Consider the following 15,693-nt stretch of genomic DNA (forward strand, 5'->3'; position numbering starts at 1 on the left):
ATTTGCAAAAGGTGAAAAATTAAAATTTTCTTACGTCAGATTACCAAAGTAGTAAAATTTCACCATGTAAATATTTTATCCCATTTAACTTATCATTTTGTTTGAATATTTAAAAAATATATATATTAATTTTTCCCTTATCACAAATATGATTTTTTTTTTTTTAAATGACATATACAACTTTATAGCTTCCAAGTCAAGACATAAATAACCAATAGCTATCATATGTAACTTATAGCAACCAAATCAAGATATAAATAAACTTTACAAAGACAAGAAATCACTATAATTTTGTTTATGACTGAAAATGATTAATTAATAGCTGCATGAGTAAAGAATAAAAATTTATAAAAAAACATTAACACATACTGATTTATTCTTTCCTTTCTTTTTTGAACCAGCTATAAGAAAAAGAAATACCAAAGTTATAAGTTATGACTTTATAACATTATCTAGTAAGAAACCAAAGAAAACAAAATTAGAAAAAAAAAAAAAAAAAGAGCTTTTGCACTACCATTTCAAAATGATAATAAAAAAATAATTTAGCAGCTACCGAGGGGAGGGGAAGGGAGGGAGGATAATTTTTTGACTCAGTTTAGAAATAATAAAAAAATATTTTCTTTGGACCTTTATAAAATAGTAACTTTAATTTGAGAGAATAATTCACTCCTTCACAGTTGAAACTTTTGTGTGTTTGTGGGCTCATAACGCAAGGCCTGATCCGAGATACGTAAGTGTAATACATCTAATAGCATGTAAATATTCTTTGTGTAAGGCATAAAAAAACCAAACTGCTCATTTGGACCTTATACACGCTCTACCCTGTTGCAACACAAAGGCCTTAAGCATTTTAGCATACACCCTTATGCAAAGTAATTGAAACAAAATATTTTTGTCATTCATTTTTAAATCATTCCTAGTATTCTTCACCAATCTTACTAAAACTTGTAAAAATATGGATGGGCATGAATAAATCTTTTACCTATCATCAATTTCGACCAATCAGAGGGGTTCTGAGAGTGCATGTGCAGGAAGAAGTTGAGCTTCCATTGAGAAAAAGCTTTAGCTATGATCTAATCGGTTGAGAATTTACTATCATCAGCGATGGATATGACACTGCGAAAGTGTACTAAGATTAACTCTTACTAAACATACACCTAAGGACTGATAGAGAGATTTCGAAGATAGTTGGCGTCAGTATTGTAACAAGTTGTAGCTCCAAAGCAGGTAGAAAAATGTGGTCAAAAATTGAAAACAATACCAAAAGATGACTCTTTTCCACCCATGCAAACAGTGCTCATAACAAATGGAAAAAAATATATAGGAGTTTGGTAGAAAAATATTTAGGAGTTTTAAAAGGGAAAATGTAGGAGTTCTGTAGAAAAGGAATTTTGAAAAAATATAGAAGTTAGTATGTTTGGAGCACATATACAAAAACAAACAGTGCCATTATCAATACGATTTCAACATCGCATTGCATGGAAGTCATGGCAATGTGAAGAGAAACAGATGCGAGAGCAAATGAATTTTCATACCTACACAGAAATTAGTGAAAGTGAAACACTCAAAAAAGAAAGTAAGCCATCGGAGCACATTTGGAAAATCATCAGAAAGTCCTACTACAGTGACCACTGCTTACATGAATCATGTTTGTTTAAAACAGCTTTGAATCAATAAAGCAAAAATGTGTGCATGTTGTGTGCTTTTTTTTTTTACATGGAATTCTACATACACTATTAAGAGAACTTTATTTAATTTTTTATACAAACCAGATGTCATTAGAAGTATACTGTATATCACAATATCCATACTCTGATTACTTAAAGAATTTTATCATAAAACAGTATGAAAAAGCAATTACGAAATTCAGATTTTTTGTTATGTGCTTTAAAAAATGCATCTCTTATTGATTGCTAAAAATAGGTAGTACTTAATTTCGACATTATGTCATAAATCTGCCTCTAGTCCTTGGTATTGGTACCTCTTTGTTTCAATGCTAACGCTGACGATGAGAAAGCCAAGTACAGAAGTCCTGTCGACTTTATGTCCCTCTTTGTCTCACCGATTTTGTTGAACTTATCCTGAGAAAGCTGTCCCTAAAAGCATTGCAACACCCCTCCCCCTCGTTTCACTACTTACAGAAAAAAAAACATCATTTTGCTAAATGAAGGCAAAATATTAAAAAAAAACTTCACTTATGTATCACAATCAGTGGCGCAGCGAAGAGGGGCTTTCGGTGGCGCAGGGAAGAGGGATGGGGGGTGAAAACACCCCGATTTTGAAATAAATGTAAATTCTAATACAGTAGTTTATGCATATGACGAGAATAGCTGTTTTGATTTTTTTAAAAACAATCCTTTCAGAAGGTATTTTTGATCAAAAATCCCCTTCAGAACGTATTTTTCATCAAAAAACCCTCTCCAGAAGGATTTTTTCACCGAAAACCCTCTCCAGAAGGTATTTTGGATCAAAAAACCTGGGCTAGTGCATCTAATGTCTGTTGGAAATGGCTCAATCAACAAATGCTCGATTCATTTATGCAGAGTGTTTGATTCAAATATCCGGCAATTTTTTAATAATAAAGTTGGATTTAGCTCTGTTTTTGAGGAGCCGATTCATTAAAGAAGCTGATTCAATTACTGAGCGCTCACTGTGACGGCATTTTCAAGTCAACATCAATAACTTTCTGTTAGTGTGTGCATACATATCTACACAAATGTATATAATGTATGTAACAAGATTTTTTTTTTCTGTTGAAAAAAAGAAAAATAACATGGATTGCATACATCTTTAAATAGTGAACATTTTTTTATCTTTTCTCAGAAAATATAGCTGTTATTTACAATTTCGATGAGTAAAAATATCAATTTACATAGTTCAGGGGAGAAAGGAAAGGAGAAAAAAATGGCTCAACGATTTTTGCATTTTTGGGTAGCATTTAACATCCAATGAAAAAAATATAGGAGTTAGTAAGAAAATATAGGAGAATATCTGAAAAAATTGTGAAAATATAGGAAATATAGGAGGACTATGAGCCCTGTGCAAAGTAAAAAAGACCCTCAAAAAGACTAGTGCAACACTTAATCGAGATTTAAAAGAGCATGGAATATTTATTAGCTCTTCTATTGTTTTGGAGGTGCCTCATTGCAGCCGGTCGGCCATCCTATTGGCCTACGACGGAACAGCTTCTGACCCAGCGAATGAAGAAAAAGTGCTAGCTTGCGAGCTTTAAAATATAAGAATTGGACTGTTGAAAATTGGAGGAAAGTAATATTTTTAGCGATCTAAGTCATTTCATTATCCCAGAGCAAGAACTCAACATGTGCAGAGATCTACAGGTGAAAGAATTGCCACATGAACTAATTTGTATAACACCCTAAAAAGAAGATGTTTTGGGGTTGTTTTTCATTACAAGGGGTTTGGTTCTTTGCAGCCTGTTGAGGGTATGATGTGTTCTGAGCAATATATTACTATTCTAGAAAAAAAAAGGTTTTACCATAGTTGAAAAATGGGTACCCTAGATGGAGCAGGGATTTTCTATCAGAATTTAGCTCCTTTGCCATACGTCCAAAATGGTCACGAAATTCCCGTCTGACAACCAAATTAAGACATCAGAATAGCCTGCGAACTTTCCTGATATCAACCCAATAGAGGATCTTTGTGCTATATGCAAGAATCGCCTATTGTGTAATGACTGTTCCAAATATAGAGAAGCTAATCACCATGCCATTTATGTCTGGTACAAGGAACCAAATATTACAAGTGATTGAAAAAAAAATGCTGGATTCAATGCCGTATCGGGTCTAAATGTTAATAAAAGACTAGTGGAGATCATATTAACTAAAACTTTTGATTTTATATAAGTTTAAATAAAATACCATTCTTCTTAGTTTTCTCTATTTCTTGAGTTTGTTTCAAATAATTTCTACAAGGATGTATTTAATGCAACAGAGGACAGATGTAGCTTATAGATCAGCATGTGGCTCTTACGTGAGCTCAGTAAGACTCCCATTGTGTCGTCATATAATTATGCGACTTTCAGCAACTAAATATGTAGTGAATAATATACAAATAGTGAATAAATATTACAAATGTATAACTTAGCTGTATTATTAAAAATGACTATACAAACTTGCAATGTCTCAATTGTTGAATTATATTTCTAATATATAGTTTGAACCGTGACTTTCACATGAGTTGTATTGGAATGCCAGTGGTGTAAGTCACATTTTTCAAATTTTGGTTACGTACAAAATATGTTCCTTTTTAGCTCCTCTATTCAGTGTGACAGTGATGTAAGTCAGTAGTTCAATACTGTCACCCCGCTTAATCGAGTAACGGATAAACGAATACCCCCTTTTTTAAATAAAACCTTGCGGTACAGAATATTTCCCATAGACGCAAGTTAAAGATCTCTGCTTTATCGAATAATTTCCCAGGATAATCCAATAATGCTGATTTGCAATATTTTTGCTGAATTTTTTTAGAATAAATTAAGAAAGAACAATTATTGACATAAAATATCAAGTAATTATACGACAATTACACGCCGACATTGGGCGGAAAAAACAACATTCATATTCCATCAAAATGGTTTCCACTATTCTATAGTTTCCTTTATCGTTGCCATTACAAAAAAAGATGGCCCAGTCGATATCAAATACAAAACACATAGAAATATGCACATTTTAGACAATAATAAATTGATAAATATTAAATTTAAAACACAGCAGACAAGGGAGAGGGGGGGGGGGGGAGTCAGATACATATTCCCAAAAGACCTTGAACAAGCAACCCACTTTTACAGAATTTTTTCAAAATAATGTACTGAAAAAAGGTGGTAAAACAAAGATTTCATAACTCAAGTTGTAAGTTATTTATTATAATTTTCATACCTACTTGTAATATATATACTGCTTATTCAACTATTATGTTTAACTTAGCTTATTTCAATAACTTTTTGCCAATAACATTAACTAATTCATTTATTTAGCTATTGATTTATATTATTACGTTTAAGACAAATGTCGTCATTTTAGAGAGGTAAAGAGTTTACCCGATCAATCCAATAATATTTCTTGGAACCGACAATATTCGATAAGCGAGGCAGACAGTATTTAGTCACTATGAGTAGCATCAATTATGTTAACTAACCAAAACAGCTGTAAGCTTGAAAATGACAATGGTGTAAGTCACACCGTAGTTCAACATTTAGCCACTCTGAGCAGTACCCATTATGTAAACGAACCAAACAGCTGTAAGATTGAAAATGTCAGTGTTGTAAGTCATAAAACAGACTGACAGTTTGTTAACTTTTCCAAGGCTTCACTCGATAATGTACCAGGCTGTATCATTACTCAAAAGATCAAAGGTGTTGACTTGCCTGAAGGAAGCGCTGAACAATCGCCAAGCACAAGATTGTTTACATCAGACATCATATTATTGCTGCTGTTAAAAAGATGTTTTACAGATCTTTAAGCGTGGCGCAGCTACACTTTCTGCCCCCCGGGGCGGTTCCTCAATTTGCCGCCCTTTTGATGGGAAATAGTTAATACATAAAAAAGTAAAATGTATTTAATAAGATTTTTAAACAGAAGAAAAGAAACTTATCTTTTTTCTTTCGTATCGTATTTTTCCTGCAGAAGAAAAAAAGGAATTCAGATGCCCAACAAAATATTCCAAAAGTTAAGTCAAAATTCGGAATTTTAAGCAATTTTAAGTAACGCTTATAAAAAAAAGGGCTTGGAACTCAATCCAGATTGTTTTTTTCAAAATAAAAATTAGTTTTATGCTTTCTTTGGTGACGTTAGGGGGTGGGACTTCGCAAGCAAATTTTCCGAAATTGAGATGTTAAAAAAAGCAATTTTAGGCTGTTTATAAATACTTGAAGATACTGGGGAAGGTTCGGGGGAGCTGTATGGAAAGCTTTTCAACTAAACTCAAAAACACATAACTATAGGCAGTATCTAGCGGTATAAGGGCCTCCCCAAACTCCAACAAAGATTGGACTTTCCTCCCGAAATATTTTCGAACTTGAAATCAATTTTAGTCTATCTTTGATGGCGTTAAAGAGAATAGGGAACATTCAGGAGCTCTCTTCAGATGCCGAAGCTTAAAAAATGCAAAGGCTATCTTTGATGGCATAGGTTCCCAAATGTTGGGAAGTCAAATGGTTTCCCCGTCTCCCCTTGAAACTTTTTGAAAATGACGTCCTAAAAACGCGGTTTTAGCCGGTTTGGCGAACAACGCAATGAGAGAGAGTTCGGAAGGGGGTTTCCCGCCCAAAATCTTTTTCAAAACTTTCTTATTTTAAACTCTTCATCACTGAGAAAAAAAAAACTTTGTGGTCTTCCCTCAGAAATTTCTAAAAAATGAAGTTTGGAACCAACTGTGATGACATTAGAGATTTCGAGCACATTTAGGGTCCCTACCTTAGAATTTTTCTGAAATTTAACTTTCGAAAAGCCTACTTTAAGCTATTTTGGGAGACAATGAATGAGCTGGGAATTTTAAAGTTTGAAGTTGATGTCCTAAATACGCATTTTAGACTATCTTTAATCATGTTACAGGAAGCGTCAGAGCTTGACCGCCCTCAGGAATTTGTTGGTATTGAAGTTTTAAAAACTCTATAATAGGCTAAAAGATGAGATGAGAAGGGATCGGGTGGGCATTATCCTTTGGAAATGTTTTGAGACTCAAGGCCTAAAACTGCACTTTAGGGGTGCTTGGTGACGTTAAGAGATAGGAAGGTTCGGTTGCTCTTCCCGAAAAATTTGACATCTTTTGAGGGTTTAAGAAAACAATTTTAAGCTGTTGTTGGTGGGTGAAAACTCTCTGGCCTTAAAAAACATTTTAAAGCTTTCTTTGGAAACGTTACACAGCGAAAACGGGGGGAGGATTGAAAATGGAGCCATACAAAACGCTGTTTTAGGATATGTTTGGCCAAGTTAAAGGAGAATGGGATGGTTAGTGGCTCTCCTCTGGAAATTTTTCAAAATTCAAGTCCTGAAAATATATTTTAAGCTTTGTGACAGTATAGGAAAGATCTTAAAGATCAGGGAAATTTTCCTAATTTTAAGTTTTAGAAATGCTAACTAAGGGTCAATTTGGTTTCTCAGGGGGGAGTTATAACTCCCGTTTGGATCTGTGCTTTAGCAAATCACTTAATATTGACAAATTCAGAAGTTCCCACCTAGGGTACGAGCAAGACTCACCCCTCCTCCTTCCCTAGATCCGGTACTGCTATATTGCCAAATTTGGATGATTCTATTTTTCACTGATTGAGGATAAGATAAAGAGACCCTTTACATTCGTTTCACCATACTATGATTCATGAGAAGAAAAAGTTGAGCATCAAAATGTGGATGATGTAATGTGGATTGATGGAAATGTGAAGTCTTTGCCTAGAAAAATTTTTACTGATTAAAAACCTTTACTTAAAATGAATGACTAAATGAGTTTCTCACTGAAACTCATTTAACTCATTTGTTAAAAAAAGATTTTGCTGATATAAAACGGTATCACAAGAAATTATTATTTGAGTTGCGAATAAGTGTTTTTTTTTTTTTTTTTTTTTTAATAAACATAAAATTCATTCTGTCTTAGTGAAAATTTTGTAATCAATGACCAATCAAAGAAATTGTTGAAACAGATAATGTTAGCTTCAAAATAAGCAAGAAATCACCCACCATTTGAGACTTCTCTCCTTTTACTACTGTTGTCACTTTCCTTTAAAAAAAAAGTGATTTCTTTTTTTTAAATAAGGTGGTTTCTTCAAGGAACTTTCTTAAAATAAAGTAATAGTTTCATCATATAATGAAACGTTATGAAGTGTATTGTTTCTTTCGCAATAGTGAACCTTAACAGTAAAAGGAAAAAATCATGGTCCCTTAACTTTACACTACCACCTCCCCCAGTCTGTAGCTTCAGACGAAGGAAGAGAAAAAACAAATAATAGTGCTGAGATGTCCACAAGAAAAACACATGTTTTGTATAAGAGTAATTTAATTATCATAGTTGAACCAAAACCTTACGATTCGAAGACTTTTTTTTTTATTTTTTGCCGCCAGTTATAGATCAAAAGCATAATTTCCTTATTGGGAAATATGCGTTAAATTTTTTCGCACCAAAAGTGTGAAATTGCTGCCCCCCAAAAAGTGCCGCCCGGGCTGGACCGCCCTCTCCGCCCCTCCCTAGCTACGCCACTGTCTTTAAAAGTTAAAAAATATCCAGTTCATTCAAAACATTTATCCTATGAGCTGTTGTACCTTTATGTTAGACCAGTGTCCATGAACAAAAAAAAAAAAAAAATGGCATGATGAATTGCTACCTTTTATCTCTCTAGTCCAGGGTTGGCTGTGGATTGGACCCAATGGTTTTTTTTTTTTTTTTTTTTTTTGAAAAAACCCATTATTTAGCCCACTTTTGGGTTTTTTAAAATTTTCTCAAATTTTTTAAAAAATTAATTAATTTAAATACTTTCACAATTTAAACTTCTTTTTTATGTCTTCTTCACCACAGACAATGGACATAAAAAATGAATTTTGAACTTTAATAGTATTTCTTAAATCTTAAGGGCATTAAAAAAATACTTCAATGATTTAAAAAACATAGATTTATCTTTTTCCTTTAACTGGTCAATAAATAACTCAAATTATCTTGACTAAGTCCTGTCACGTCTGATTTTCTCAATATTTGTAGATTGTACAGAGGAAACTACTCTAGCTAAAAGGCTTTCGTGTGAATTATTTTCTGCAACCCAACATGTTGCAAATCTCGAATAAACAAGGTTTTTTTTTTAGAAATTAATTGGTTTTACAAACGGTCGGACAGAAAACAGAATAGGATGTACAGTATTTTCATTATCTTACGAAAAAGTTTAATATTTCTTACTCTGTACACAGAAATAGAAAAGCAGGCAACATAAAATTCAAAGAAATGTCTTGATTAAGCTGGAATTCAGTAAATATGGATTTCAACTATTTGAGGTTCTACAGTTGTTTTGCATAACAAAATGAAATATAATAAAGTAAAATGCAAAAAAAAAATGTAGTAATTAAAAACGAACAATAGATTTTATCACTCAAGAAGTTACTTTGCCTTAACTGTAGGTAATCATGGAAACTGAAAAATCTGAAACTTCACCTTTCTTGGGTTTCGTCGTCTTTTATACTTTTCTTCAGAAAACGATGAATTTTAACTAGTTTTCCAGCTTTTTTTACCCCAAGACAATTTTTGTGCTATGTTCATATACTTAGCTACAATATGCTACAAGTACCCCACATTTTCCCTAAAAAAGACAAAAAACCCACATTTCTTTTTAAAAAACCCAGCTTTAGTTGGGTTTTTTTGGGTTTTATTTAAAAAAACCCAAAAAAACCCTGGGTACATGGGCTTTTAAAGAAAACCCGGGTTTTTGCCAACGCTGCTCTAGTCCGCCACAGATTTTTCCGTAGTTTGAAAATTATGTACTAATAATGATGAAGACAATGTAGGTCCCTTGACCATGAATTATGAGGCCGAAAATATTATTAACAAAGATGATCTAGCATCATAATTTTTTGGCATTTCCATAGCAATAGAAAAAAGCTAAAAATTGAACTTTTTCAGTTAAAATTGTTGATATTTTAATGCTTAAAACATTAAGAAGTCACTTAAAACTAAACTTCATATTATTTTACAAAAATAGTTGTAAAATAAATACAAAAACAGAATGCAACTTGACTTTTTTTCACAAATCTCATATAACGGTCAGAATGACAGTAGTGTAAGTCACTCAAAGCTGTACAGCTTTAAATGAATGTTTTTGGCCAATTTAAGTTTACAGTAAAAAATTAAGCCTTTATTATGTGAAAAATACAATGAAACCATTTCAAAAGATGTATAACCTAGATTTTTTTACTGGTTGTTACACAAAAACTTCAATTACTCAAAACATAGTTTTGGTGACTTACAACACTTTCATTCTGGGCAGCTCATATATTGTAATAATTGGGACAGGACTTGATGTCGCAATAGGCTCTGGGCCCTCTATGAGTTTATCAGGTCCTGCTTCATGAGCCTTACTTTAATATTATTTATTATAACTTGCAACTTATTACATTCAAAATCTTTAATAAGTCAAACAAACCTTTAGACCACTTTTCATCATCTTTATTTTTCAAACAATCATTTTCCAAATGCTTCTTAAAATTTCCTATGGTCACTACTGTGTAACATAAGGTACATTGTCCCAAATTTGGTATGCATTCATCCATATGTTTAGGATCCAAAATAGCATCGAAGTACACATCACAATAGATGCATTTTTTCAAACTAGATTCCACCTATAAAGATTAAAAACAGAACTAACTAACTAGAAATAAGAAGGACTATCACCTATCTAGATACAAATAAGTTTATTTTTATAAAGAAATTTCAAAATTTGCACAAGTACATTTAAGATACTTACTTTATTGGAAAATTTCGAATATTTTGAAACTGCACCACTGTTTTTGCCATCTCTTTTTTCCCATTCATCATTTGCTAGTAATTAAAAATTTCAATTGAAAAAATATACATTTCATATTTTCAAACAAATAATATATTTTAAATGTACCTCTTTGGGATATAGATTGAATAGGAAAATCATTTTTTCAATATTAATCATTTTGAAAAACATAGTCTTTTAAGGTCATTACAATTTTTGCAACACAGAAGTTTCATAATAATGAAAAAAAAAAAGTCCATTTAATTCACACTTTTACAAACTCAATCACTTTTTAAAAGAACACTCAAAACCACTAAGCATTCCCTAAATATACCCCCCCCCCCCAAAAAAAAAAAAAAAAACATATTTTAAGGGAAAGGTTAGGCATGAAACCTCCAGTTGGGAGGAAGGGGTTCACTGAATGGCAAGTGGATCAAAAATTATTGCAATAAAATCAAGCATAGTTCGATACCAGAGATGATCATGAATTCAAGTAAAATTTCCTGAGGACAGTGAAAATTGCAGAAATTATGAAGAAGCTTGACTAGGGAGAAGAAGTAATAGTTGGAGTCCCTGGATCTTAGTTTACTTGGAAAGTGTAAAATGATTTCAAATCCAGCTAATATAAAGATTAAAATCCTTAATTTGAATAAAAAGAACTCTTGAAAGAAACTATAATGATTACCTGGAGCAATCTTATGAGATTTATCATGTTCTTTAAATGCACAGACTTCTAAATGCCTTCTCTCCTCACACTTAGGGATTTTATCCTTGCAGAACATACAGACTTTGGTATCTTTCTTGCAAGGACTGGCTGAACAACAACTAGATTTTGTCTGCTAAAATAAATATAAATTTCAGAAACTTTCATTTTTTTAAAAAATTTCATTTTAATTGAAAGCTACTTATAAGCAGGAGAAATATTTCAAATTAATATTGCTAAAAAGTAACACATAGTATTAAAAATAAACTTAGACTTTCAGATTGAAGACGTAACATATATACAGTGAAACCTAAGAAATTCGAACTAGTTGAAGGGATTCTGGAAACTGGGGATTTACCGGGTGTCCAATTTAAACTCTTGCTAATAGCTCAACAGTGATCTGAAAAAGTATGAAGTGAGTGTACACTAGCATGGTATGTTTTTACCAGTGTCTGCTCTACTGTTCTACAGCAAGTAAGGGCGTGAAATTCTATTGTGTACCAGTTGATAAATCTCCTACTGCTTGAGTTGTTGTCCGCCCAAAGGTACAGGTGCAGGTTCGAATATTTTGTTGCTTATTTATATAAATTTGCATTTTTTAAAGAAAAGTATAATCCTTGTTTCACAGAAAAATTTTAGATCCTCTTCCTTTGACATTATGACCTTCCAATAGAAAAAGCGAAATTTTTTCATTTGTTAATCTCTTTCTAATATTACCTATAATTATAATGATTTTGTACCCATTTTGTTTAATAAATATACTATTAAACCATTGTTTTAAAAACATTTTAGTCATTTCCCTTCTCTTGAAGTAAACAAAGCATTTTGGAAGCAATTTTCAAAGCTTTTCTTGGCTGTTTAAAAATGATACCCCATGCTTTTCTAAGCATTGTCAAAAATAAACAAATGAAGCAATTGGAAGGGTTGTTAGTATAAAATTTATATTTAAATTAATAATGATACCACATTTTAAAACTTTTATGCTTGTGATCAAAGCATTGCATTGTGAATAATTCTGTAACTAAATTTGATACGCCGAATGAGTGGACAAAACTACATGATTTTTTAAATAATGAATGGTAGCAAAGCCAGGAGAAAACGAAAAATGTAACCTATTTTCTTGAACACTAGTTTTATGTTTTTCTCTTTTTACTACATAATATCTACCATTCTACACAAATTCTCTCTCTATAATTCTGTACACAATATGTAAAACCTAAGTATACAGGTGGACCTTAAATTTAGGGCTTCTAAGCTTAAAAATACTCTGCCTCCCTCCTAAATTACTTCTGATTACAGAATTTACAGCAGTCTGGACTAATTGGGTCATACTATGACAAGAACTATCATCCCTAATATTAAACTAAACTTACTCAAACTTTAGAAGGAAAGAAATTCAGAAACCATTCTTACATTCCTACACATCTTCACACATGTTTTCTTAGAAGAAAAAAATAGGGATAATTTAACAAAATTTATAATAATTGATTTTTCTTTTGAAATGTTTTTTACATTCTGTATTTAAGTGACAATAACAGGCTTAGCTTCCTCTTTCACCAAATTTTCCTCCAACCATTCGTTTTTTTTTTTTTTTTTTTGGTTTCCTCATTATCCCATGATTTTTTGGTATTTTCAGTTTTCCTTGATCTTTAACAGCCCTGCATAAGAAAAGGAATGCTTTCAGCTAATTCCAAAACTCCTTACATTAGCTCCCCCCCCCCTCCCTCATTAGCACTTATCACCATATTACTTTCCATGTTTCTAAGAAGCTTGAGAAAAATGTGATCATCTTTCTTCTATTTATCAAAGTTTTCTCAAACAAAAAGGGAAAAAAAAAGAGCAGAATAAATTAAGTAATAAGAATAATACAGCTTATGTGTTTGGAAGAAAATAAAATTAAAAATTTCCAAGTACTAGTAGTTTGATTGAAGTACTAGTAGTTTGTTATGCTTCTCAATTGCACATCAAATATAAATTCAACCTTTTTTATGATGGAATTAACTACACACTCTAAAATACTCACCTGTCCAAAACCTGCTGTAGGTTTTCTGTCTCTCTCTCTTGCTTTGTAACCTCCAACTGCAGTATTATAAGATGTCAAATTTGTGGCTGCATCTGTTTTACATAGTAAAATATGAGTTTTTCTCTGTTTATGATATGAATGCAAAAAAAAAAATAACACATAAAAACAAGTGCTTTTTACTTGAATTTCAAATTATTTGACTTTTCACAGCTTTTTGTTTTTAACTTACAAAAACTTATAAAGCTTTGCAATCTGATAAAATGACAGCATGAGAAAAATTATCTGTGCGAGCAAATAGTTGAATGACAGTTATAAAAATGGCCTTCACTCCATCCTCAAAACTGGTTGTATCTTTTCCTACTACCTTATAGAATGCAAAATGTTTACTGTAGATTCTAGCCCCAGCACTTCTATCAATCATAGATTCATTAGTGGAAACATGCATCCATGTGCCACAAGGATATCTTCTCTCAATAGTTTCACAAGCAATGGGACTAATTTTGGCTGTAGGCATGACCCGCTTATCAATCTTTTTGTGGAATTTAAATCAGACACAGAAATCACTGTAATTGAGGGGACATTGAAGTACACTCAGTTATGCCATTTCTCAAACAAGATCTAGGCCTTTCTGTACTTGAAAAGTACAGAGAAAAAGCTTTGTCAGTCAAAAAAAAAGCAATTTTGAGCAAAACATTGTTGAATGTTTGACTAAAAGGATTTCCCTGTAGTGCCTCCTATTTTCAAAAAAATATTTCACCTGACTTATGGGGTTTTGTCAAGGGTGCAAGAGGACCCAAGTAAAATTTTCTCAAAACAGTGAAATTTTCAGAAGCTCGATCCCTTACCCCATAAAAAGTCTTCAAATATGCATACAACTATTTTTAAAAAAAATTTTATAAAAAGTTTTTCAGTTTTAGAATGTTGACAGACCAAAATTTTTGGAAGCGACAATCCAAAATTTTTGAAAATGTTTGAAATTTTGGATCACAAATACCCCTGGGTTTTGTGCAAAAGATGATAGACTACTAGAATATTATACTTCAACAACCACTATAAGGAACGCTTCAAACAATTGTTTTTAGAAAAAAAAAAAAGAGTGCATTTTCAGAATGAAATTCTAAAATCTTCAAATCTATAAATGTCAAATTTCTCTTTCATGCAAATCAATTTACACAAAATCAAATGAACATATAATTGGCAATTCTATTACTTACAAGATTCTTCTTTGTCCCTGACTGGATTCAATCCTATACAGTTGCTCAAGTGACTTTCTTCATCAGCAATACTTATAACTGATTCACAGAATTTACATTTTTTCTCCCGTTGAGAACAGTACATCAAGTGATTTTCATATCGTAGTTTGGGAATATTTTTTGAGCAATATGGACATTTTCCTTGCATTGTCTCTTCTGAAATCTAGAAAGAAAAAAAAAGAGTAAAAAGGATTCATACTAAGTGAAACATTACAGAAAACATGAAAATTCATTTCTTATACACATATGAGCGGGGATCTGAAAATAACCGGAAGAGCATTGCTGTTGGCGGAGTTTGTGTAGCATGCATTTCTGCTGCTAGATGAGTATGGCGTGACTCATTGCCAATTTAGTGGATCCAGTGTTGTCGATCTGGCTGGTTGGGCTTATCTGCAGTGATTATTTTTGCTAAATTTGTTTTGCTATTGCTTTGATTTTTGTGATGGCAAGTTTAAACAAACAACGTGTACAAGTAAAATTTTGCTTTCCATTCGGTACAAATGGTTGTCTTGGAGCTCAGTTCAGCAATGTTATCTGAAGATTTGATTTGCTGACAAGTTTGTTCTTCGGAAGCTGAATGACAATCAAAAAGAACGTCAAGTGGAAACATGTTGTTTGTCGTAAGGTGAAGCTCCACTCACCTCACTTGCCTGACCAGGCTTTGTATGACTTTTCTTTTTCTTATTTCCGAGAACCAAAAAGATGAAACAGCATCAATTTGAAAACATCAAGGAGGTCAAGAAAAAAAAAGGAAGGAGCTTTCAGTAATTTTTAAAGACAAGGTCAAAAATTGTTTCAAACAGCAATGAGAAAATGGGGGGGGGGGCATGCCCCGCCCCGAGAAAATTTCAAGAATAGTTAAAATCTGCTTTTTTTTTGAGCAAAAATGCAAAAAATTTCCTTTATAATGCATACAAGTCTAACAATGAGGAAAACAATGAAAGGGGGGTCATGACCCCTTCCTGAGAAAGTTTCAAACATAGTTAAAAACCTTTTTTAGAGCTAAATATAAAAAAATCCTTTTTATTCCTTGAATTTTAACATGAATATAAAAGCAATGCCAAAAAGCCATAAAACCACACTGAGGAAGTTTCAAGTACAGTTTTTTTAACCATTCAATTTCATTGTAATTCATGTGAAGTCTAACAAGAATGGAAACAATGCCAGAGGGAGGGCATAGCCCACATCTCTTTTTCGCCAGCATCATACAAGATCAGGCTGAATTTTGTTTTAAGCGCTTGAGTTT

General features: G+C 32.4%; 1 protein-coding gene across 1 annotated transcript in view; it reads right to left on the bottom strand.

The window, feature by feature from the left end:
- Positions 1–14,519, bottom strand: part of LOC129220091 (uncharacterized) — a 42,549-nt gene extending 28,030 nt beyond the window's left edge. The window contains exons 1-6 of the mRNA XM_054854430.1: positions 14,409–14,519; positions 13,195–13,286; positions 11,154–11,307; positions 10,451–10,524; positions 10,130–10,325; positions 370–401 (exon numbers count right to left, since the gene is read on the bottom strand). Coding sequence (XP_054710405.1) covers positions 370–401; positions 10,130–10,325; positions 10,451–10,524; positions 11,154–11,250 — 399 coding nt within the window. The 5' untranslated portion in view covers positions 11,251–11,307; positions 13,195–13,286; positions 14,409–14,519. The remainder of the gene's footprint in view (positions 1–369; positions 402–10,129; positions 10,326–10,450; positions 10,525–11,153; positions 11,308–13,194; positions 13,287–14,408) is intronic.
- Positions 14,520–15,693: the final 1,174 nt, after the last annotated feature.

The sequence above is a fragment of the Uloborus diversus genome, chromosome 4 (genome assembly GCF_026930045.1).
Source record: "Uloborus diversus isolate 005 chromosome 4, Udiv.v.3.1, whole genome shotgun sequence".
NCBI classification, from domain to species: domain Eukaryota; kingdom Metazoa; phylum Arthropoda; class Arachnida; order Araneae; family Uloboridae; genus Uloborus; species Uloborus diversus.